The sequence below is a fragment of the Budorcas taxicolor genome, chromosome 19, assembly GCF_023091745.1.
Source record: "Budorcas taxicolor isolate Tak-1 chromosome 19, Takin1.1, whole genome shotgun sequence".
Lineage (NCBI taxonomy): Eukaryota > Metazoa > Chordata > Mammalia > Artiodactyla > Bovidae > Budorcas > Budorcas taxicolor.
Genome location: NC_068928.1, coordinates 48,365,084 through 48,388,671, shown reverse-complemented (window position 1 = coordinate 48,388,671; position 23,588 = coordinate 48,365,084). Strand labels below are relative to the sequence as shown.

The 23,588-nt window shown below is 36.1% G+C and overlaps 1 protein-coding gene across 2 annotated transcripts in view; it reads left to right on the top strand.

Annotated features, from left to right (window-relative positions):
• Positions 1 to 23,588, top strand: part of SMURF2 (SMAD specific E3 ubiquitin protein ligase 2) — a 66,872-nt gene that overhangs the window by 24,444 nt on the left and 18,840 nt on the right. For both annotated transcript variants that reach the window (XR_008201074.1, XM_052658838.1), the window contains exons 3-10: positions 4,192 to 4,300; positions 7,989 to 8,122; positions 9,017 to 9,082; positions 10,717 to 10,801; positions 13,506 to 13,589; positions 16,292 to 16,494; positions 18,738 to 18,822; positions 22,672 to 22,830. Coding sequence is in view for 1 of the 2 variants with exons in the window: in XM_052658838.1 (XP_052514798.1) it covers positions 4,192 to 4,300; positions 7,989 to 8,122; positions 9,017 to 9,082; positions 10,717 to 10,801; positions 13,506 to 13,589; positions 16,292 to 16,494; positions 18,738 to 18,822; positions 22,672 to 22,830 (925 nt within the window). In the remaining variant the exon portion in view is untranslated. The remainder of the gene's footprint in view (positions 1 to 4,191; positions 4,301 to 7,988; positions 8,123 to 9,016; positions 9,083 to 10,716; positions 10,802 to 13,505; positions 13,590 to 16,291; positions 16,495 to 18,737; positions 18,823 to 22,671; positions 22,831 to 23,588) is intronic.

Genomic DNA, 23,588 nt, shown 5'->3' with positions numbered 1-23,588 from the left:
AAAATTGATAAAAATCCTTGAGTTGTGAGGACGCTTCAGGGATAAGAAAACTAGAGGAAACTGTGATTACGTTTGAAACCCAGGATGGAAAAAACACTTGATGGCCTGGTGGGGAAAACAGGAAACCCATTTGTGAGGCCTTCAGAAGAGACTCAGCTGACGATGAGCACCCCAGGTTCACACTGGCACAGTCCCCACTCTGTGACAGATACATTTATTTTTGATGTGTTTATATGTTGATGGTTGCCCATATCAATTTCAAATAAAGCATTGAATGAGAGTTCCTAAATCTCTCAATTAAATTAGAGTGAGAGTGTGTTTATATTGATCAGAATGCTGTTATCATTAATACTGCAATATAGTTCTTTTTGCATGTAGATCAATTTAAGTCATGTTGAATGAAAAATGTAAATTTTAATATGAAGCATGACTATAGGCCAATATTATATATATTTAACTATGGGGAAAATGGCACTGCTGTGTGTTGTCTTTTGTAGAGTAATTTGTATATTTGAGATAATACTACCTTTGCTTTGAGATAATCTACCTTTTCTGAGAAAAGTTTTGCTAACTTATCTTTTGGAACTGTTTTTAAGCTTCCCCCCAGATTTTGGCAGAAGAAAATTTCAAACACATAGGAACATGTAAAGAATTATACAATGAATATACATCATCTACATTCTGTCATTAACTTCATGACATATCTATCCAATTATCCGTTGTGTTTCTTTAATAGTATCTGTTGTTACTGTCTTTTTTCCTCTTTTTTTATTGGAGGATAATTGCTTTAATATTGTTTTGGCCTCTACTTATATACAATGGAATATTAAAGTCACTCAGTCATGTCTGACTCTTTGTGACCCCATGGACACACCTGTCCTCTGTCCGTGGAATTCTCTAGGCAAGAATACTGGAGTGGGTTAGGGCTTCCCTTGTGGCTCAGCTGGTAAAGAATCTGCCTGCAATGTGAGAGCCCTGGGTTGGGAAGATCCCCTGGAAAAGGGAAAGGCTACCCACTCTAGTATTCTGGCCTGGAGAATTCCATGAACTATACAGTCCATGGGGTCGGAAAGAGTTGGACACGACTGAGCGACTTTTCACACTCACTCAGCCATTCCTTTCTCCAGGAGGATGGAATATTACTCAGCTACAAAAAAGAATATATTCATTTTGTTTTTTAAAAAAATGTTTTTATTAGTGTCAAGTTCTTTTTGTCTTTTATGTAACATTTAAATAAATCTTTGCGTGTAAGATACTTTGTTAAGGTGCTGCTGCTGCTGCTAAGTCACTTCAGTGGTGTCCGACTCTGTGTGACCCCATAGACGGCAGCCCACCAGGCTCCCCCGTCCCTGGGATTCTCCAGGCAAGAACACTGGAGTGGGTTGCCATTTCTTCTGCAGTGCATGAAAGTGAAAAGTGAAAGGGAAGTCGCTCAGTCATGTCCGACTCTTCACGACCCCATGGACTGCAGCCTACCAGGCTCCTCCACCCATGGGATTTTCCAGGCATGAGTACTGGAGTGGGGTGCCATCGCCTTCTCTTGTTAAGGTGCAGTGTAGGGCCAAATTGAAGCCAGAGCTCCAGCATGTCTGGTTGAATGTTTTTTCCTCCCCCACCCCAATCAAAAACAAAGCTTTATTTTATCTGCTAAGTAGCTCACTTTTAAGTGGAAATTTTTGTCTCATTATTTGAAGCTCATTAAGTGCATTACTTTAGTGAGGAAGTTCCTGCTGCTTCTGCTGCTAAGTCACTTCAGTTGTGTCCGACTCTGTGCGACCCCGTAGAGATTTTCCAGGCAAAAGTACTGGAGTGGGGTGCCATTGCCTTCTCCGAGGAAGTTCCTGAGTTTTAGCTATTTTATATGACTCAAATGATGGGGAGAATTGAGAAATTTTTTAAAAATATAGAAAATAGCCACTTTATGTTTACCACTAGAGGTCTCACTAACTTGTGAAAGCTTTATCTTCTGACTGCATTAGGGGAACTTGACTCTTAGGTTAAATTCTTGTAGGATAATATAATCAGGTAAGTTGAAACCCAGGTATTTGTTTGTTAGGAAAAAGAGCTTGTGTTTTGTATTATATAACAGAAGGGAACATAGGAAGATGAGATTCAGACTTTCGTACTTAAATAAGGGTCTAGAAGCCACAACTACTGACTTATGTGTGGAAAGGTGGTTTTTCTCAGTCTTGATTCTTTACCTGGTTAAGCTCCATCTAAAGGGAAAGCTAGAAATGTGATTTTTTTAAATTTTGTTTTTACTTAGAGACATATTCTTACATGTTTATTTGTTTGGATAGTAGAATCAAAAAAACCAGATAAAATGGATTATAAAAATTAATATTATTGCAAGTAGAGGGGAAAGTATTCTTCCATTAGACACATTTACAAATGGTTAGGTTGTATTGAAATACTAATATGAATAGTGCTAAACTGCAAGAAATATATAGTTAAATAGATTGATACCCTCACTTGCCAAGGTTTTTCTTGAATACTTAATACTGCTAAATATTAGTCTTCTCTTATTTGAAGTTGCTAGATTACAGAATTATAGAATTGAGGAACTGGCTAGATGATTTCTGTCTGGCCTTGAATGTTGGCAGATTAGTATCTTGACTTAAAAAAATTAGCATAGTTATCAAGGTAACAGTTTGTGCAATTACCAACACTTACCAGTATTTCATTTTAGTATTTTCAGCTGTCTCTGGGAAATCTACGCTATCCCAACATGTGTAACTCCTGAAATGTTGTTTTGGTCTCTAACATTTTGTTTAGTGCCACCTTCTTGCCCTGAATGTTAAAATTCTGCTCATCCTACTGTGTGAAAGTTAGAACAGCTGCTCTGTACCTTTAATCTTTCCTTCTCTGGAGACCACTAGTAGACAGATGCGACAGTATTTTTACAGCAATGGTCAAAAGTCTAAAACGGCTCCCCGTTTTCTACTTAAGTCATTCCAAGCCTTTATTTTCTGACTTTTAAGCCTTTCTTACTAATCAGTCTAATCTCTCCAACAGTGTTTACTTTTTATACTTTAGCACAAAGGCTTTTATTAGATTGCTCAAAGCCTTTCAAGTATTGTTATACCCTCCTTGGTGCTCCTTCTGTTTGTTCTTTAAACCCCAGAGGAATCCCATCCCCTCAAAAAGGGGAGTAGGGTGGGGAGCCTTTCTCTACTGTTCAGACTCAGATTGTTCTGCTTTTCTGAGCTCTTGTACTCACTATTAAACCAGGTAGCAAATGAGAGGTATGATACAGTGTAAACGATTAAGAGAATAAAGTTAAGAACCAGACTCTATGTGCCTGGGTTTAAGAGTCTACACTTCAGACCCTGGCTCACCACCTACTACTGTGTGACCTTAGACTAGTTAATTAACCCCTTTGTGCCTCAGTTTCCTCATCAGTAAAATAAAGATAGTAGTATTATTCACTCCATAGAATGATTTTGAAGATTAAGAGGTTTAATATACATAAAGCATTTAGAATAGTGCCTGACATGGTATTATAAGTGTTTTCTTTATAATCAGTGCGGTCAAAAGCTTGCTTATTCTTTGGGTTTCTGTTTTGTTTATAATGTGTGGTGCTTTAGTATTCTCAGTTAGATGGGAAGCTCTTTTAAGGCAGGGTGTTAAGCTTTTTGTTTCAGTTTCTCATCACTCATGGGAGTTATTCAGTAAAAAAAACTTTATGGCTAATTTGATTTCTTGGTGGCCTGTGTTCCCGTGTGAAAACTTCAGTAAGCTCTTTCTTTAACTGAGCTAAGGGGGACCTTGGGAAAGCTCTGAGAGAGCCAGGTATGTTTTAAGCATTCACCCCTCAGGGGTTAAAGGGCTGGTAAAGATGAATGAAGACTTCTACATTGTAAAATAATCTCTAGACTTTGGTAGTTTGAGAGTGTTCAAGACAGGAGCAAGAAAAAAAAATGTAGATTTTGATACTTAATGTAGAATTAGCCCCTCCCATAGTGGCTCAGAGGTTAAAGTGTCTGCCCACAATGCTGGAGACCTGGGTTCGATCCCTGGGTAATTAGCTTTAATCTTAGTTTTAAAAGGAACCACTTTTCATTTGTAGCTTAATGTTAAACTTTTTATAAAGAATGGAGTAAGTCTTTTGTAGCAAATGTTAGTCTTTATATAATTAATCTTGTCAAAATATTCTTTAAACCCTCCCTTTTTTCCCCCCACCCATTACAGGGCTTCCTGATCCATTTGCTAAGGTGGTGGTTGATGGATCTGGGCAATGCCATTCTACAGATACTGTGAAGAATACACTCGATCCAAAATGGAATCAGCATTATGACCTGTAGGTTTAAACGGTTTATTTGAAATAAAAACATAGACTCAATATTATTTGATATAGTCTTTGAAAAGAATCACTGAATATGATCTGAGTTTGATCATGGTGTAATTTGATTGTCAAGAGGGATGCAAAACCTTGTGTGAAGATGTGGAGTCCTTAATAAGCCTATGAAGAACAAAATGTATACACAGTAAAATGCAGCCCTCCCACCCCTTTCAGTCACATAAAGCATTAATTCACTTTAGGTCAGTTTGTTCAGTCGCCAAGTCATGTCCGACTCTTTGCAACCCCATGGACTGCAGCATGCCAGGCTTCCCTGTCCCTTACCATCTCCTGAAGTTTGCCCAAGTTCATGCCCATTACATTGGCAATGCTATCCAATCATCTCATCTTCTGTCATCCTCTTCTCCTTCTGCCTTCAATCTTTCCCAGCATCAGGGTCTTTTCCAGTGAGTTGGCCCGTTTGCATCAGGGGCCCAAAGTATTGGAGCTTCAGCTTCAGCATCAGTTCTTCTGAGTATTCAGGGTTGATTTCCTTTAAGATTGATTGGTTTCATATGGTTAGGTCAGTTATAAATATAAAATCAGAAATCATCATTGGATTACACACATAGGCATTCTCTTTGTTTCTTATATGGATGATTTCTTTTAAAATTTATTTTATCATAGTAGCATATGTCCCATTTTTAAAAAGGCAGATGATACTGTAGTGCTTTTAATGGGAAAATTCTTCTTCCTGATTGTAATTCTCAAGGTAACTGTTTTCAGTAACTTTGGCCATTGTAGAATTTTCTACTTCTAGGTATCGTGCTTATTTATAGCGTTTAATGTAAATATATATTTATTTAGTACTAGGTATTATTTTAAATTTTTCCACCATATAAGACCGTGTAGCTTTTACAGCTGATCTCTCTTACCCCATTCCTACAGCATCCAGATGCCCCTTCCCTTCTCCCAGCCCTCCTGTGTATAGTTATTTGAACCTTTTTGTTTAAATCATATTGTTCTCTGTTTATGCTATTATGATCATGTAAAATATTCATGACTGAGCCATGTGGTGTGCAGATTGTATTTTCTTTCTGGACACCTTTTTATTTTATGAAGTTAATAGCTGTCTAACTTCACCATTTGTTTAGTTTTCCATCTATCTCATTGAGCACTTCACAAACTCTCCTACAGTATATTTGAAATATAATGCTCAATATTTACTGTGATTTTAATCTAGATACTTAGACTCTTCAGTTATGGGAAACTTTTCTGTTTATTTAATGATCTATAGATAATTCCCTCTCCTCCACTGTATTTCTGTCTTTTTCCTCTTCTGGAACTCCTGTTATTTGGATGGTACCTCTCCTGAATTGACTTTCATTTAGTTGTCCTGTCTTTTTTCTCCCATATTAAAAAAGTTATAATAAAAAATTTTTCTTCTAGTAAAAAATTAAAGCCCACATCAAAATATTTGGGCTGTTTTTTCCAGCATTCCTATTTAATGTAATTTCTGCTCTCCAGTTTTTAATTTTTATAATTGTAGTTTTTTTCTGTTGTGTACCCTCTCTCTGCTCAAGTTTCCTTTTTTTCTTTTCTGTTAGTTTGATTTGGGTTCCTGTCTTTTTATATTCAAGGAGAGGCACTTAAATATTGATTGGAAACTCTGCCCATGGGTAGTGCTGGCCTGCTTGGTAGGGTGGTCAGGAGTAACTGTGACATTTTCTGCACAGAATTATTCCTTCTCCTTCCTGGGGGCTATATTCTTGATCTCAAAGGGTTCTTGGATCTGAAAGACTTAAGGATGCTAGGAGGTCTCTCCATTCATTAGATTAACCCCTTCTCTGAATACCCTGTTTTTAATACAGAATTTCACCTCCTCCCTCAGCTGTGCCTAGTGTCTCTGAGTGCTGCTGTGGTTGAGGATGAACTGGGTTGGGGAAGGGATCCAGGAGGTCTTTCCATACCTTTTTATTTTATTTACTTTTTTAAATTGAGTTGTTGATTTAACTTTCCATTCCTTTTAAACACTTTTTGCTACTCCTTTTTTTGTTTCAACCTCGTCATCACCATTGGAGTATATAAGGCTTACAGTTTGAGAATATTTCAGGGCTTGGTGACAATAGTCTTGTTTCAGGGAGTCTCAGAGAAAGACAGTCATTCAAGGATACAGGCTGACAGAAGCTTTCCTGTTTTCCATATATGTTCCCAGGGTCTGTCTGGGCTTTGATATCCAACCTCCCAACAGGATGCTTAAGCCAGTGGAGGGGCTAGGCTTTAAGGCCTCAAGGAACTGGTATTTTAGCATATCTGTGTATCAGCTGGGACACTGACTTCAGTGTGATGGTTTTTTTTTTAAATGTTTGGTTTGGGGTGATTTATCTGGTTAATACTTGATTCTGATTCTAGAATTTTTACATATCATGGAGGTACATAGTTACTGAATAAGCTCTGTTTAGGTTTATTTGAAAATTGATACACGTGTACTAAATGATATTTTAGTCTAGCTTTTTCATTTGCAAGCCACAGAAATGAAATTCACATTGGCTTCATTTTTGAAAAGTGTTGGCTTGCATAATGAAACATATACACACTACTATATATAAAATAGATACTCAACAGGGACCTATTGTAATAACCTATATGGGAAGAGAATGTGAAAAAGAATGAGTATATGTATAACTGATTCACTTTGATGTACATCTGAAACCAACACAACATTGTAAATATACTCCAGTATAAAGTAAAAAATGTAAAAGTATTAGCTTGCATAATTAAAAGGAGGGTAGGCATGCTTTAACACAGCTGGATCCAAGGCCTCAAGTGTGCCTTTCATGTTACTCATTTAAAAGATTTAGTCCTTACTTAAGTGGTATAGGGTTGGTTTTTTTTTTTAATTTTTCTGATATTACTGCTTTACTGAATGACACTTTAAGGTCAAGGTTGCTGGACCAAAAATTTGACCTCTTAGAGTCATTGAAATTTTGGGTTCTACTGATATAATTATTTTATAGTATTTTCGCATGGGATGACACCATGTTAACAATTGGCTGTGGTAGAGCTTCTCCACACTTCCAGGTGTATGCACAGACAAGTGTAGTAACGCTTTTCCCTGCTCTGCTTGTCTGCAGGCAGTGAAGTGAAATCTGCAAGAGTCCTGCTCGCTCAAGGCCTGCATACAGGAAAGAAGCAGGGGAAAAGCGTTACAATCAGCTTTTGTTCTGCAGCATTTTAAAACATAACAGGTATGTCAGATTTTTGGTCTGTCAGCCTTGACAATGCCCCTTGAAAATGAACTGAGTATTCGCTGAGGTAATAGGTCATGTCATTGAAATATATTTAAAATGTGACTGTGATAAAAGTTCTTCTAAGATTTTTGTTTTTGGAAAGAAATAATCATAAACTTCCATAGAGTTCTGTGACACTAGCTACTAAAATAGTTTCCTTTATTAACAAAAATTGTTACTCAATCTGAAAGTGGCAAATGTGTTGAAGAATATATTAAAAATTCTTTTTAGACTTTACTTTTGAGCTTTTTTTTAAAAAAATTCAGTCCTGTGGATACATTGAATTCAAACATATTTTGTGCTATCTAGCCATATTTTAAACATTTGTGACTTTGGACTACAACAAAAAGGAAAGAAAACTTTTATATTAACTACTCATAGTTACCAAGTTACTCATGCAGTCATTTTGGTTGTTTTAGGTATATTGGAAAGTCTGATTCAGTTACGATCAGTGTATGGAATCACAAGAAGATCCATAAAAAACAAGGTGCTGGATTTCTTGGTTGTGTTCGTCTTCTTTCCAATGCCATCAACCGCCTCAAAGACACTGGTTGTGAGTAGATAACGAATGCTCTTAAAAATTTAAATATACAAATTTAAATATATATACGTATATGTATATTTTGATGGGGGAGACAGGGGTCTGAAACCTAACTTCCCCTGTATATTTGAAACATTGATAAAAATTCCTGGTCTAAATTTATTTTGTTGACTTTTTCAAAAGAAGTGAAACATGTTAAAAATTCAGTTATGAGTGCCGTAACCAAAGTAAAACCAACATACATTGGTTGACATTGTTCCTTACTGTAACTGGTCAGGCCAGTGTCATGCCTGTTTTTATAGATGAGACATGAGAGAAGAAGTGAGTTGCTTCTAAATGATTAGTACCAGAACTGACTCAAACCCTTTTGTTAGTTTATAGTTGCCCTTTTATTAATATTTAGTTTGTGTGTTGGGGCAGGGGGTTATTTGAAATGGTTAGATAAAAATAATGACAACAACTAATATTTTTGGACACTTATGTGCCAGGTACTGTGCTGAGAGTTTTACATAACTGTCTGATTTAATCCTTAATATGTGGTAAGTACTCTAATTACACCTGAAAAAAATCAAGCTTAGGGATAAGTTGCTTAAGAACCAAACTATCAAGTGGCAAGCTAAGATTTAGACTAAAGTGTTTCGAAATTTTTGGAGAAAAAGTAACTGCTCATTGTGCGCCATGTATTGTGGTTTTTGAAATCTGAGTTTGTCAAAACTTCTGTTGAGACATTATATTAATATTATGTGTGCAGTTAAAATTTTGAACATTTGTTTCATCATTAAACCTTAAAAATTCTTGAAATGACTGGTCCAATTTCCAATGGATTGTAGAAATTTACTATTACTGTATAGATGTTAGAATCTCTGATACCAACTTACTTTTTTTCCTTCTGTTGATTTGAAATAGATCAGAGGTTGGATCTATGCAAACTTGGGCCAAATGACAATGATACAGTTAGAGGACAGATAGTAGGTAAGTGTGGAACTGAAAATTATATGAATTTGGGTTTCATTTAAGCTGACCTAAACTCTAAGAGTCTAACGACTAAGTCTAAGTCTAACGACTAAGCAACTTAACTTAGCACAGCAAACTCTAAATACCTGTTAAATCAAAGTACTATAACTGTAGCTTTTGTAGCTTCATTGTACTGGCATGAATTAAATAAGTCATGTAAAATTATTTGAATGCTGGATCCAGAGTCCAGGACAACTTAATTTTTTAAAAAAGGAACAAAATATAAATAATTTAAAAAATAGGCTCCTAATGTGAAGAACTATTGATCCTTTAGGAAGGAATCTTTTTAAAGTATACAAATACAGTAAAACTTTGAGATAAATCAAGATCTTCTCAAACTAGTTTTTGAGTAAGAAAAGCTAATTTAATACTTTATGGTTTTAAAATAATCTTTACTAACTGAAAAAAATAGGATGAGGAGTAGCAGTATAGCACTGATGGGAGAAAGGGAAGAAAAATTGTTCCCTTACTCATAGGCACTTATTGGACTAGTGGGGTTATCTTGAATTGACCTCATTATATAAAATTTCCTGAAACTTATCTTAAGAATTGATAGATTAAGATTGATCAAGATACCTAGAATAGTATAGGACACTGAGATGGGCTCCTTTGAAGCTTCTTAAAAAAGAAATATGCAATTGAAATCTTACATTTGATTATAGAGGAGAATTTAGAATAAAATGATTGCATTGTACGTGGGACTTCCCTGGCGGTCCAGTGGTTAAGATTCCGTGGTTCCAATGCAGGGGCATGGGTTCAATCCCTGGTTGGGAAACTAGGATCCCACATGCTGTATGGCACGGCCAAAATATATTAAAAAAAAAAAAAAAAGATTACCTTCTATGAACCTGTTAGAGAGGTTTTAGTTACAGAAAGTATTGAAAGACTTAAATTTAGAAGGCAATGAATTAGGGTCATGGTTAGGGAGTTGCCAGAGTAGCATCATAACAAAAGCCCTATTGTGGGTATCAAGGAAGTATCTAAACTACAGCATTATTCCTAATTCCTGTCATTCTTAGATTGAAAAGGAAGTTAAAAACTCAAAAATGTGAAATACACAAGTATACCTTTCATGTGTTATCTTTCAAGTGCACTCATGGACTTTACTCTTGCCTGGAGTCTCCCATGGACGGAGGAGCCTGGTGGGCTGCAGTCCATGGGGTCACTAAGAGTTGGAGACGACTGAGTGATTTCACTTTCATGCATTGGAGAAGGAAACGGCAACCCACTCCAGTGTACTTGCCTGGAGAATTCCAGGGACAGGGGAACCTGGTGGGCTGCCGTCTATAGGGTCGCACAGAGTTGGACACGACTGAAGTGACTTAGCAGCAGCAGCATGGACTTGTGTTGCCCCATTATGATAGGAAGAAAAGGAGTTCATGGACTCTCCTCCATGAATATGATAAAAGGTAGAAAACCTTAAAGGGAAAAATATCACGCACAAAGAAATTGCAGAATTTAATAGAAACTAGAGTTCATTCTTAACTATTAAAATGAGCTAATAAGCAGATATCTTTTAAAAAGCAGTGTTGTAAATTGCAGTAATTCTTTCTAGTTCTGTAACTCTTAGTGATGTTTTTGTTGTTTAACAGTAAGCCTTCAGTCCAGAGACCGAATAGGCACAGGAGGACAAGTGGTGGACTGCAGTCGTTTGTTTGATAATGATTTACCAGATGGGTAAGCTAAATTCATTGATAATATCCTTAAAATAATGAGCAATAAGTTGGTGTTTATACTTTAGAAGTTTGCTGATCAGTTCCAAAGTCCTGGTTTTCCTTGCACTTAGAAAATTAGTGAGGAATCTTATTACAACACATTCATAAAATAATATATGAATTAATTATGAACAAATTAGATATGTTACATTTGTTTTACTTAAGAGTTTTGACTGGGGAAAAAAATCAAATTGCTTGACAGATATAAATCTCTTGTGAATATTACATATTCAAAACAAAAGCTTTTTTGTTTGATTAAATTCAAAACATGGTATATACATACTGAATCTGAGACATTGCTCTATTTAAAGGGATGGGATACAGAATTTTGTGTAATAGTAATGACAATAACATAGTAACATTTATTGAGCCTACAAGTGTTAGCACTTTATATGATTTATCATTACATGATATACACAATATTTCATTCTCATAGCATGTGATTCTGGAGTTAGACCATTAGGGTTTTGATCCTTACCATTCTGTTTGCTAGCTTGATAAGTTCAATCCATTCATTTGGCTTTTGTAAACTTTGGTTTATATTGCAGATAATGATGGTAGTGCACATGCCTTAAATACTTGGGAGGATGAAATGAAATCATTCATGTAGAGCGCTCAGCACAGTGTCTTACATATAGCAAGTGCTTAATAAATAATTAAATAATTAGCTACGATTTAGTAAATAAATAAATAATGAGCTGCTATTACTACTCCCGTTACTGCTGGTACCACCCTCATGCGTTTTACAGGCTTAAGAAACTGAGACTCAGAGAAGATATGTATTTTGCCAAAGGCCACATAAAAATGGCAGAACTGGAACACAGATTTAAGTCTTGATTCTGAAGTTTATGCTTTTGTCATTGTTCTCTATTTTTGTTTGATACTAGTTCTGAAATCTTACCGTTTTATTTTTAATTTTCAAAGTATTTTTAACTTCAATGAAGTATAGTTTACATGTATAATAAATTATATCCATTTTAAATGTATAATTTATTTAAAATTTGATTTAAGTTATTTTCACATGAAATTGCAAGTCCAGGCTGTGATGTTTACTCATTTTGTGGGAACTGTTAAAAATTGCTATAATTTAAGTCTGTTTATAGATCATTTTAGACTCTTGATGTACCTGTTAATTTTTATGGATGTGAGGCAAATTATGGTACTTTTGAGGGAGAAGTTTAGGATGAAATAACTAATCAATATTGAGAGGTTACAGAAGTGTAAGACTAGTTATTCTGAATTTGTTTCACATCATTGTACTGTAATTGTAATCACAGGGGGAAGAAACCTGCAAGTGTCTTTTTATTTTCTATTTTTTTGCCAATGGCTTGGTGGAATATTAACATTACTGTGGTCACTTACCTAATTTTTTTGTTATATTAATTAAAAAGATTGAAGAAGTAAAATTTTTGCTTTTTAAAAATTTAGTTTGATAAATAGCAAATGTTGCTGAAGTTATGGAGAGAAAGGAACCCTTGTATGGCGTAGCTGGGAGTGTAAATTGGTACAGCCATTATGGAAAATGGTATAGAGGTTCCCCAGAAAGTTAAAAACGGAATTACCGTATGATCCAGCTATTCCGCTTCTGGGCATCTATCCTAAGAAAAGGAAAACACTAATTCAAACAGGTATATGCATCCCCTTGTTCATTGTAGCATTATTTATTACAGATGAGATACGGAAGCAGCCTGAGTGTGCCCGTTGACAGAGACATAGATAAAGGAGATGTAGTGTACACACACAAAATAGAATATTGCTCAGCCGTAAGAAAGGCATGAGATCTTGTCGTTCCTAACAACACAGGTGGAGCCAGAGAGTATTATGCTAAGTGAAATAAGTCAGCGAAAGACAAATACCACCTGATTTCACTTATATGGGGAAACTGAAAAACAAAGCAAACAGATGAAACAGACTCAGAGAACAAAGAGCAAACTCTGTATTGCTTTGCCAGGGCGGGGAGAGGGAGGGAAGTGGATGAAGCAGGTGAAGAGGATTGGGGGGTACAGACTTTCAGTCATAAGTGAGTCATGGGGATGTAATGTACAGCATAAGGAATATAGGCCGTGCTGTAATAACTTTGGTTACACATGGTTACTAGACTTATCCTGGTGATCATTGTGTAGTGTATGGAGGTGTCAAGCCACTATGTTGAATGCCTGAAACTAATATAATGTTGTATGTCAGCTGTACTTCAAATTTTTTAAAAACTCATAACTTTTGATAGAAAATATGTAAGAGAAAATAAAAATATGAAGATTAAAAAATTAGTTTGGGTAGCCTAAATGTTTTGGAAATATTTTTATACACATTTCTAGTTACATTTAATTAAAATTACGTGTAATTTTTATTTTTAGTATGGACCCCCCCCACTAAATTCTGGAGAATTAGTATAATTATCAATAATTGAGCATTGTTTACATCATTGAAAAATTCTCAGTTTGGCTGATGGAAAATAGTCACTTCTCAGAATAAATATTTTAAAAGCTTCAGCATTCCAGAAGACATATTGTACAGTTGTAAAATAAGTTGAAACAATTTGTATATTCTGTGTATTATTTTTTCAATTTGTCATTGCTGATTCATAACAAATGTCTTACGGGTTGCACCAAAACCACTCCATGTCTGGCTTCCTATTACTGCTTTATCTCTCAATATTTTTATTTAAGCTGGGAAGAAAGGCGAACTGCCTCTGGAAGAATCCAGTACCTAAACCACATAACAAGAACTACGCAATGGGAACGCCCAACACGGTAAGAACATAAGAATCTCTTTCCAGAGTCTGTGCTATTCACCCTCCTGAAGTCACCCTCTGTTTATATGTCAGCTTTATCAGATTTCTTTCCTTGAGGTAAACTGCTCTAGATCAGTAGATCTTACAGCAGATGCCTTTATTATTTTTAATAAAGATTGCTGAGCAGGTTATCCTATTATTGTAGCTCCATGGCCTGTGATGGTATTTAGTAAATATTTATTAAATGAGCTAAACGAATACGTTGAGAAGTCATCTTTCTCCTGCGACTCTTAAATTTTTTGAGTCCATTATTGAATGGCTGTAACAAAATATGTGTACAGGGATCACCATTTATTCAGTCATGTCAAGGGATGATTATAGTGTGTCCAGTAAGGTCTATGACCAAGAGAAGGACCAGATGGTCTGAGACCATCTGGAGAGGCACTTGACTTAGAGTTGGGGGTAAGGGAATGGTAGAACTTGGAAAGGAAAACTCTGAAGGATGAGAATCTCTGAACTAAAACTCCTGAAGCATATGAAGATTTAGCGAAGTAAGGGGGAACGTGATGAAAAGTGTTCAGGACAGTGCTAACAGCTATCATTGAATTTACTAAATTGTTGTATGCTCGGTTCTGTGCTATAACAATGAATAATGCAGAAAGGCCTTCCTGGAGCTTAATGTGTAAAGACGGGGATGCACGGTAATTTTTGAAAGCTTCAAGGAAAGCTCTTTAAGTAACTGAAAATGAACAGGATAAGTGGCCTGCTTTCCTTTTTTTACTTTTCAAAATAAGAAAAAAGTTTATTTGCCACCTGTACTTACTCAGCGCTTGCTTTGCTCCCTACTGTTTTTTTCTCCCTGAACAAGAATGACCCCAGACATAGAACATCAAATGCTTCGCATTAGCTATCAGTTCAGTCGCTCAGTCGTGTCCAACTCTCTGCGACCCCATGAATCACAGCACGCCAGGCCTCCCTGTCCGTCACCAACTCCTGGAGTTCACTCAGACTCATGTCCATCGAGTCGGTGATGCCATCCAGCCATCTCATCCTCTGTCTTCCCCTTCTCCTGCCCTCAATCCCTCCCAGCATCAGGGTCTTTTCCAGTCAGTTAGCTCTTAGCATGAGGTGGCCAAAGTATTGGGAGTTTCAGCTTCAGCATCAGTCCTTCCAATGAACACCCAGGACTGATCTCCTTTAGGATGGACTGGTTGGATCTCCTTGCAGTCCAAGGGACTCTCAAGAGTCTTCTCCAACACCACAGTTTAAAAGCATCAATTCTTCGATGCTCAGCTTTCTTCACTTTCTTCACAGTCCAACTCTCACATCCATACATGACCGCTGGAAAACTTTTATTTATTGGGATTAAATTGCTTAACTCATTGAGTCACTAAGTCTTCTCTATTACACTGTGATTCTTGGATGAAAGCCTAGCTTACGTTGCCATTTAAAAAAAATGCTTATTTGAGAGTTTATTTCTAGTGTTAAACAGCCGAGGATTATATTGAAGTCAGAAGAACCTGTTTTATCGTATCTCCGTGTAAATAAACGTGTGCTTGTGTCAGTGTTTTAGTGAAGTCCCTTTCTTCCTCATTTACCTGATAAAATTGATTTTAATTTTCACATGTATAAAGTTGATTGTAAATGTTAGTTTAAAAATTAACTCTTGATTATCCTCTTAATTTGGTTGACCTAGAAGAGACTGGAAGCTCTTTGAAGTGACAAACTGTCTTCTTTCCTTTATTCAGTATATATTGAACTACTTCTCTTAAATATATGCTGAGTGCTGTTCCAGGTACGGGAATATTTATGGTGGGTAACTAGGCAGACTCTGTTCTCTCAATAAATAGTCTAGTGGGAGAAGACGGGCAGAAACAGGGTTGCAAATGAGGAAGACACCAAAATTAACTGCTCTGCTGAGGAAGTAAGGTGATATACTATCAAATGCCTGGGTGAGTAGATCTGATGGTCAGAAATGACTTCTTAGAGGCAGCACTTAAGCTTAAGCTGTGATTTGAATGACAAAAAAGAGTCTGGCGTAGAGAAAATAGGAGAAAAAATCATCCTAAATAGGAGGGAGGGCTACTCTCTGGCACTGAAGGTAGAACAACATGCAAGATTGAGGAGGAGGAAGAGGGTTAGTGTGGCAGAGGCAGCACGGGAGAATGATGGAGATACAAGTCTGAAGTGGCCTGTAGCTGAGCCAAGTAGGGCTTTGTGCGCTCATACACACATCTGCAAGTGTATGTAGATTTCATATAAAATGTGATTAAGATCAGTAAGGGCTTCCCTTGTAGCTCAGATGGTAAAGAATCTGCCTACAGTGCAGGAGACCTGGGTTCAATTCCTGGGTCGGGAAGATCCCCTGGAGGAGGAAATGGCAACCCACTCCAGTTTTCTTTCCTGGAGAATCCGAAGGACAGAGAAGCCTGGTGGGCTACAGTACACGGGGTCGCAACAAGTCGGACACGACTGAGTGACTAAACCACCACCACCAAAGTGCTTTTAATCCATAACTGATAATCTGCTTATCACCTGGGTTTCTTTGGTGCTTTGAGACTTCTGGTTTGCTTTTATTTAGAGTTTCTTGAAGTCATCATGTTTGTATTAATCATTCTGTTTTTTTGGAAGTGATTGTTACTGCAGTACACACATTGTCTATAAACTCTACGTCTGATATCTGAGTTGAGTAAGGTTTTTTTCCTTGTTACTTTTTGATAGACCGGCATCTGAATATTCTAGTCCTGGGAGACCTCTTAGCTGCTTTGTTGATGAGAACACTCCAATTAGTGGAACAAATGGTGCAACGTGTGGACAGTCTTCAGATCCCAGACTGGCAGAGAGAAGAGTCAGGTCACAACGACATAGAAATTACATGAGCAGGACACATTTACATACTCCTCCAGACCTACCGGAAGGCTATGGTATGACAACTACCAGAGGAAAAATAAAGTGTGTTTTACTGACTTAAACTTGCTAAGAAAGCCAGAAAATCAGCTTTTAAAGTAGTTATTAATCTGGGTTTAGGAATTCTGCATGAAAATAAAAGTAAATGTAAAACCCCCCAACTCTGATAAGTCTCTGAAGTGATAGAAGACCAACAACAGTTTGACATTTTAACCTCAGCCTTTTTGCTCCATTACAGTGAAATGAGATGAACAATACCTCTCCTTTTCACAAAGGCATTGTGAGGAGTACGTGAAGCAGCGTGAGACTGCTTTGTACACAGGCACTGTAAAAAGTGAGATGCCGGTGTTCTTGATAACGGCAGTCTGAAGTCAGAACTGAATGTAATTTTCTAAACATACATATTTAGAAATAATTTAAATAGCATGTTTGTGATGGTATTTATGTATTATATTTGTGCTGTCTATAGTTTGGGGTTATCTGATTGGGTTATTGTAAATGATTTAGTCACTTCTATGTTTGTATAAAAATATAATCTTATGTAATTTCCTAAATTTTAGAATTCCATGTGAAAGATGACATGAGTCTTGTAGCTGAGGACAGAACTTCCTAAATTAATCTCATCTTGTGAACTCTTGTAGTATGAACTCAACTGGACTCTCTTGTTAAAAACTTAACCAAGTTAGTTACACCCTTGCCGTTTTCACAACCTCTAGATAAACTCTTGTGGGCTGGTCATGACACCTAGTGACCAACATTGGGAATTGCCTGATCTAACTTATTTTTACTCTAGAATATTTTTAAAACTTAAATGCATCATTCTGACTTTATAAAGTATTTTAACTCTTTAATTAAAAACATTTTTTTCCCATTAATTGTGCTAGGCCATACAGGTTAACTTAAAGCACAGTGATTAGTGCATGGAGCTTGGAAAACAGGCAGACCTGGGTTCAAATCCTGTCTTTGCCACATGGTATTAATAGTTGTTTGACTCTGGGTACATTATTTAACCTCTCTGAGCCTCCGGTTTTATCTTATATAAAAAGGGGGAAATATTAGTACCACTGATGTAGATTTGTTGTAAGAAATAAATGAAATGTCATGAGAAGTTAACATTAGTAAAATTTAGCAGTCATTATTAATGTTCAGACATTACAATGTAGTATTGCCTGCCATTTCTCTTTGAGATTATAAGGCAAGTGGCTTGGAGTGTGGGAGTCATACTTTTATATTTGTGTGATTTCAATTAAAAATTTTTTTTGTACAACTGAAACATAGTAAAACATGAGTTCCAAGGCTGAGATTATTGCAGCTGTTGTGCAGAACCAGTTTTAAACATTTTTGCATTTATAAAAGTTTAAAGTTTAAATTGTTTTTTATTACAAGTTTGTGAACAAATGTATACTAATAAGTATTAGCAATAGTTTTATTGTTTCATATACTGGAATTTTTCATTAGATCTTTTTTTAAGTAGTTCTGTTGCTGAAAAGCATAAATAAATAAAGACCGAAAACCACCATTGAAGAAACCCCAGTAGAGAAGCCCTTGTACAGATTCCTTCTCTTTTCTGGCTTCCTCACTCTCTTCCCGAAGGTTTTGACTTAATTTTACCTGTGACTTTTTTCTCTCCAGTAGGCACGCTTGCCTTTAGTCTTCTCTTTCTAACTTGGTTGTTTTTCCATCGGTGCCTGTTTTTGACTATAGGGTATCTCTCTCGTATTCCATTGGTTTTGCTTTAGTCGGAGTCCAAGTGTAGGACTTGAGAATACACTTCTCTCAGGGAAAGAAAAAAAATAACAAGTTTGGATATAAAATTAGGTATTATTTAAAAAGCATTCCCAGCCTGTTAACTTCTTGAAAGTTATTACAAATCCCCTGAGAATCTCCCCAGAGTTGGCTGGCCTCTTCCTCTGAGCCCTTCTGTTCCCCTTAGTCTCTGCATTTAAGACAAACAAAAGATAATTTCATGTTTGTTTCATTTAATTATTGGTACTATGACAGTTTGTTTTCTATTTTCCATTGCAACATGTTTAATATATGAGCCATATTTTAGATAGCTGGCCTGTGACCCTCAGCACCATTTATAAGATTGTTTCCAGGAGGAAATGTGTTCTGAGTTCAGAACAAGTAAGGCAGTTCCTTTGTAATAAAATAGATTGGTAATTTGGAAATTTTACCTATTCATGTCCTAGTGTTTTATAGCTGTTTTTGATTTGGACATTTTGAATGTTTTTATCATTAGTGTCTCCTAATTTTACAGAACAGAGGACAACACAGCAAGGTCAGGTGTATTTCTTACATACTCAGACTGGCGTGAGCACGTGGCATGATCCAAGAGTGCCTAGGTAAGAACACGTTCTGAATACCCTTCGTACCACTGAATATCCGTTTCACTGAACACTTATTTGATTATTTAATCTTTAACTCCTTTAAATAGTAAAAGTTTGGCTCTTTCGGATCATCTTTTCAGTTTGACATTTAGTTGAAAGTTCTAACTTCTCTGCAAGCATATCCCAGTGCCCTACCCCCTGCCCCCCAACCAGTCCCTGGTTCCTCTCCCCTTCCCCCTTAAAAAAATCAAGGCAGAAACATGAGTCTTTTAAGAGTTTGAAAAATGACCTGGGGGAAACATGGAAACCTTACAAAAACATTTTTCTTAAGGGTAGTAAATTGATATTTTTATTTCTGGTTAGGCTTTTTTTTAAAGGTTTGTTTACTTTAGCTTTACATAAGTATAATCAATCTTCAGGTTTTAAAATAGAAGAGAAATAACTCAATTAAAAGAAATTAAATTTATTTTAAATGCCAAAACTTGTATATTTGCACTGCAGTCATTGTTGAATGCATTTACCAACCAAAATGTCAGCTATCTTTTAACTTCAAGAAAATGACATGACACAAAATCAATTCAGTAGTTTAACATAATTTCTAGTACATTTTAGTATCAAATAATGCATTTTAAGCCACTAGCTATTTGAATTATTTTCTAATGAACCGATGGAGAGTGCCAAGCAGTCCAGTTGAAGCTGCAAAAAAAGGCTGAGTTCTAAGTGAGTTTCTAAATCAACTTTGTAAGCTGCACATACACCTTTATAAGATGAGGATCTTTTATATATTAAATACAACATTCCTCTCTTTAAAAAGTCCTATGGAAAGTCAGATCTTTTTCTGCATAAAGTTTGTACTCAGAGCTCTGTCAAGAGTCATGTTTTTTAATTAAAAACAGATGTGACTAGCTGATTTTGGATGGCTTTGATACTGTATTTATTTATAAATAAAGCTATTATAATGAAAATGTTTTACTTTTTTTTTTTGGCCTTGGTTTGTGGCTTGTGCGATCTTAGTTTCCCTACCAGGGATTGAACCTGTGCCCCAACAGTGAAAACTGCCTAATCGGCCAAGGAATTCCCAAAATGTTTTACTTGTGATAGAGCTTAATTAGAATCTTTTGAGAGTGGCAGCCAAGGAAATGTGTTATCATTAATGATTGTGTCAAGGTGGCCATTTCTGTGTGTTCATGATATAAGCTGTTGATTTAAAAAAAAAAAAAAGAAATTTTTGTTTTATTAATAAGCTCACTGAAAAATATCCAAGTGCCTAATTTTTAGAAATAAGAGTTTTATTACAGAAGTTATTAAAAGAAGTGCTTTGGGTTCTGTTTATCAAGTTGAAGGTCAATATTGAACTTTTCTATAAAATTAAAGTCATTGTAAGGAAATGTTTAGAAGAAAAGTGATTCTTAAAACTAAATAATTTACAGTAGTGTGAAAGTTGATTTTGAGTTGCCTGTTGAAAGAGTAGTATGCTAAGCCGGCATCAGAAGTTGGAATTGAGAGAGATTTTGGCACCGCAGTTGGCAATACGTTCTTATTCCTAAGGAAACAGTGTCAGTTTTTCATTAATGAGTAAGGGGTTTCTATAAGGATTTAAGAATATTTCATATTGAATATTGAATAATAACTTTAAGAAATAATGCTCTGGATTATGTGTTTCTTTTCTTTAGTCTCTATGCTCCAAAGTGTTATCTTAAAATATATATCTTTTGTTCAGGAAGTTCCTTTAATAAATGTCTTTTGTATGGAGAATCTTTTATTGAAGCAGACTATAAATATTTAGATTCCATTAAAATATTACTAGTCAAAGACATTTATAAAATAGTGTAACGCAGACACTTTTAAGACTAGCTTTATTTAAAGATACCCAGTAAACTTAGATTTACCTGAGAAGTCCCATTTCAGAATGTTTTGTATTTCCCTTTAAAATAATGATTAACAATGCTTTGTTCACTCTGTGGCATACTGACTGTGTAGTCTTGATACCATACCATCTTCCTTTAATCACGTCCCAGTTCCACATGGAGTGTTTACAGTTTGCTGCTTCTTATCAGTTCTTCAGAGTTCTTCCATGTATGACTGTAAATCTATGAAATGCTCAATAAAATGATATAAGGTCAAATGCTGCATTATAGCAAAAGAATTATTCATTCTTTGATTGCAGTAATTACCTTTCATTTTAAAAGTTCCATTAAAAAAATCTATCTGTTCATTCTTAATCTGAGTGATAGTTTGTTTCTGTAACTGTTCCCTTTTATTACTTTTTTCTAACACTGCTTATCATAGCTATTCTTTTTGATCTCTGATAGTACTTGGGGATCTAATTCCGTGGTTTTGTTTCTGCTGACTCCCAGTCACCATGAATTCCTTTCTGAATGAAGTGTTTGGTGACCTTGATTGTGAGTTTGATTTTAATTGGTTGGAGTTCTGTGAACCTAAAGTGAGAATTGAGGAGTTTTCCCTGGAATCGCTTCATCTTGCCTTTGAGTTCTCAGTGGGGCAGTTCCAGGTTTCCTTTTCTAACCTTGCCTCTGGCCTGAGGCTGAGTTTCCCAGTTGATCACTGCTCTTTGGCAGCCCGCACTCTACCTGTCTGCCTCTCAGGTACCAGCTCCAGCTCAATTCACTTAAAAAAAAATTGAGGAGGATTCTTGGAACTTTTCGCCTTGCCTCTTTTGAAGATTAGCGGTATCTCAAAATAGTTTCTTCTTTCCAATATTTAGTTGTTCTGAAGCAGAAAAATCTCTGGGGCTTCTGTAAGCACAGGTCAGAAATCACTGTTCCAACAAATCTGTGGGTGCCCGTCATTGTATTTTCACTAGGACCAAGAAGAGGTTATTTCAGGAAAACTGATGAGATTTGTCATTATAATTATTGGCTACAGTTCAAATTTATATTAGATATGCTGCTTTTATTTCATTCTTTAAGGTCCTATAAATCTTTGTCCTATATAATAGAATGTATGACATAATAACACACTTCCCAGGTAGCTCAGTGGTAAGAATCTGCCTGCCAGTGCAAGAAATGCAGGAGACATGCATGGTTCAGTCCCTGGGTCAGGAAGATCCCCTGGAGGAGGAAATGTATCCACTCCAGTATTCTTGCCTGGAGAATTCCATGGACAGAGGAGCCCGGTGGGTAACAGTCCATGGGGTCACAGAGTCAGACATGACTGAGTGAGCATGCCTATGATATAATAACAGGGGTCTTTGCTCCATTAAAAATCTTTAGTTGCTTTTTACATAGCAGTGAATCTTAGAACATTCTTCCTAAGGTGTCTTAAACTGATTCTCCGTTCACTAGCTTTATAGCTTTTACAATTCAAAATGGAGCAGTTATCCTTTAAAACATATGCTGTAGTTATTTTCAGGATCATAATTTTAATAATATGTCCAGTTTTGCTTTATTGAAGAGCTTAAAATTAATCATGGAATGAACATTTACACAGATTTTATGGCGTGGTAAAGAAATAATTGAAGGGAAATTTTAGAAAACATGTAATTCCTTATATCACTGACATTTGGAAAACAATGTTTTTTCAGACAAGTATTGAAGTACAGTTTCTGTTGGCAAATGTTGTGATTGCTTTTATATTAATTTAAAACCTGAATTACATTAAAACCCAGGAATGAACTCACTAAAAATGTAGGCTGTGTGATAAGTTTCTGAGCCATTTATGGATTGGGTTTTGAATAAGCAAGTTTGTTAAACCACTGGGAATTAAAGATTCCAGCTCAACATCTCAAGTTTCTGAAACAATACATTTTCTCAGACTTCATGGAATTGTTCTGTGTCATTTACACTTGCTTGGCTCAGCAGGCCCAGCAGTGAGGTATTTTTTATTTTATATTTGTTTTTGCAGGGATCTTAGCAACATCAATTGTGAAGAGCTTGGTCCATTGCCTCCTGGATGGGAGATCCGGAATACAGCAACAGGCAGAGTTTATTTCGTTGACCATAACAACAGAACAACACAGTTTACAGATCCTCGGCTCTCTGCTAACTTGCATTTAGTTTTAAAGTAAGTTTTAAAAATAATACATGTTAAAGTATGAGTCTCAACAAAAAAAGACTGATAGATGCTTTTTGTAATAAATGTGATAGAATGGCTTCTCTCTTCAGTTATAAATTATTTTTGTTGAACATAATTTTATGGGTATACCAAATGTTACTCTGATGTTTGGATATTTTAATCCCAACTGTGCTTAAGTAGGAACCTGTCCTGAAATGTTACGAGAAGAGTGTGTGTCAGAGGTTTGTCCCAGTACACCTGCAGAGACAGGCTGCTGTGTCCCTCTCCTCTCCACCCCTCAAGTGCCCTAGAACTAGCTCTGGGAGAGTTGAATCCATCCCAGAGGACTTTCTGCTGTCAGTTTTGTCCTTCAGCTTGAATCCTTTTTTCCCGTTTGCAGGACTGAAACAGTCTCTTTCACAAATCTTTGTGAATGGGCTTGATGTATCCTGTTTTTTTTTTTTAATGAGAATATAGTTGATTTATAATACTGTGTCAGTTTCAGGTGTATAGCAGAGTGGCCCAGTTATATGTATATATTTTTTCCAGATTATTTTCCATTATAGGTTATATAAGATATTGAATATAGTACCGTGTGTTCTGCAGTAAATCCTTGTTGCTTGTCTGTTTTATGTGTAGCAGTTTATATCTGTGAATCCCATTCTACTAATTTACCCCTCCCCACCCTCCCTTTCTCCTTCGGTAACCATAAATTTGTTTCCTGTGTCTGTCAGTCTGTTTTTGCTTTGTGTATAGATTCATTTATA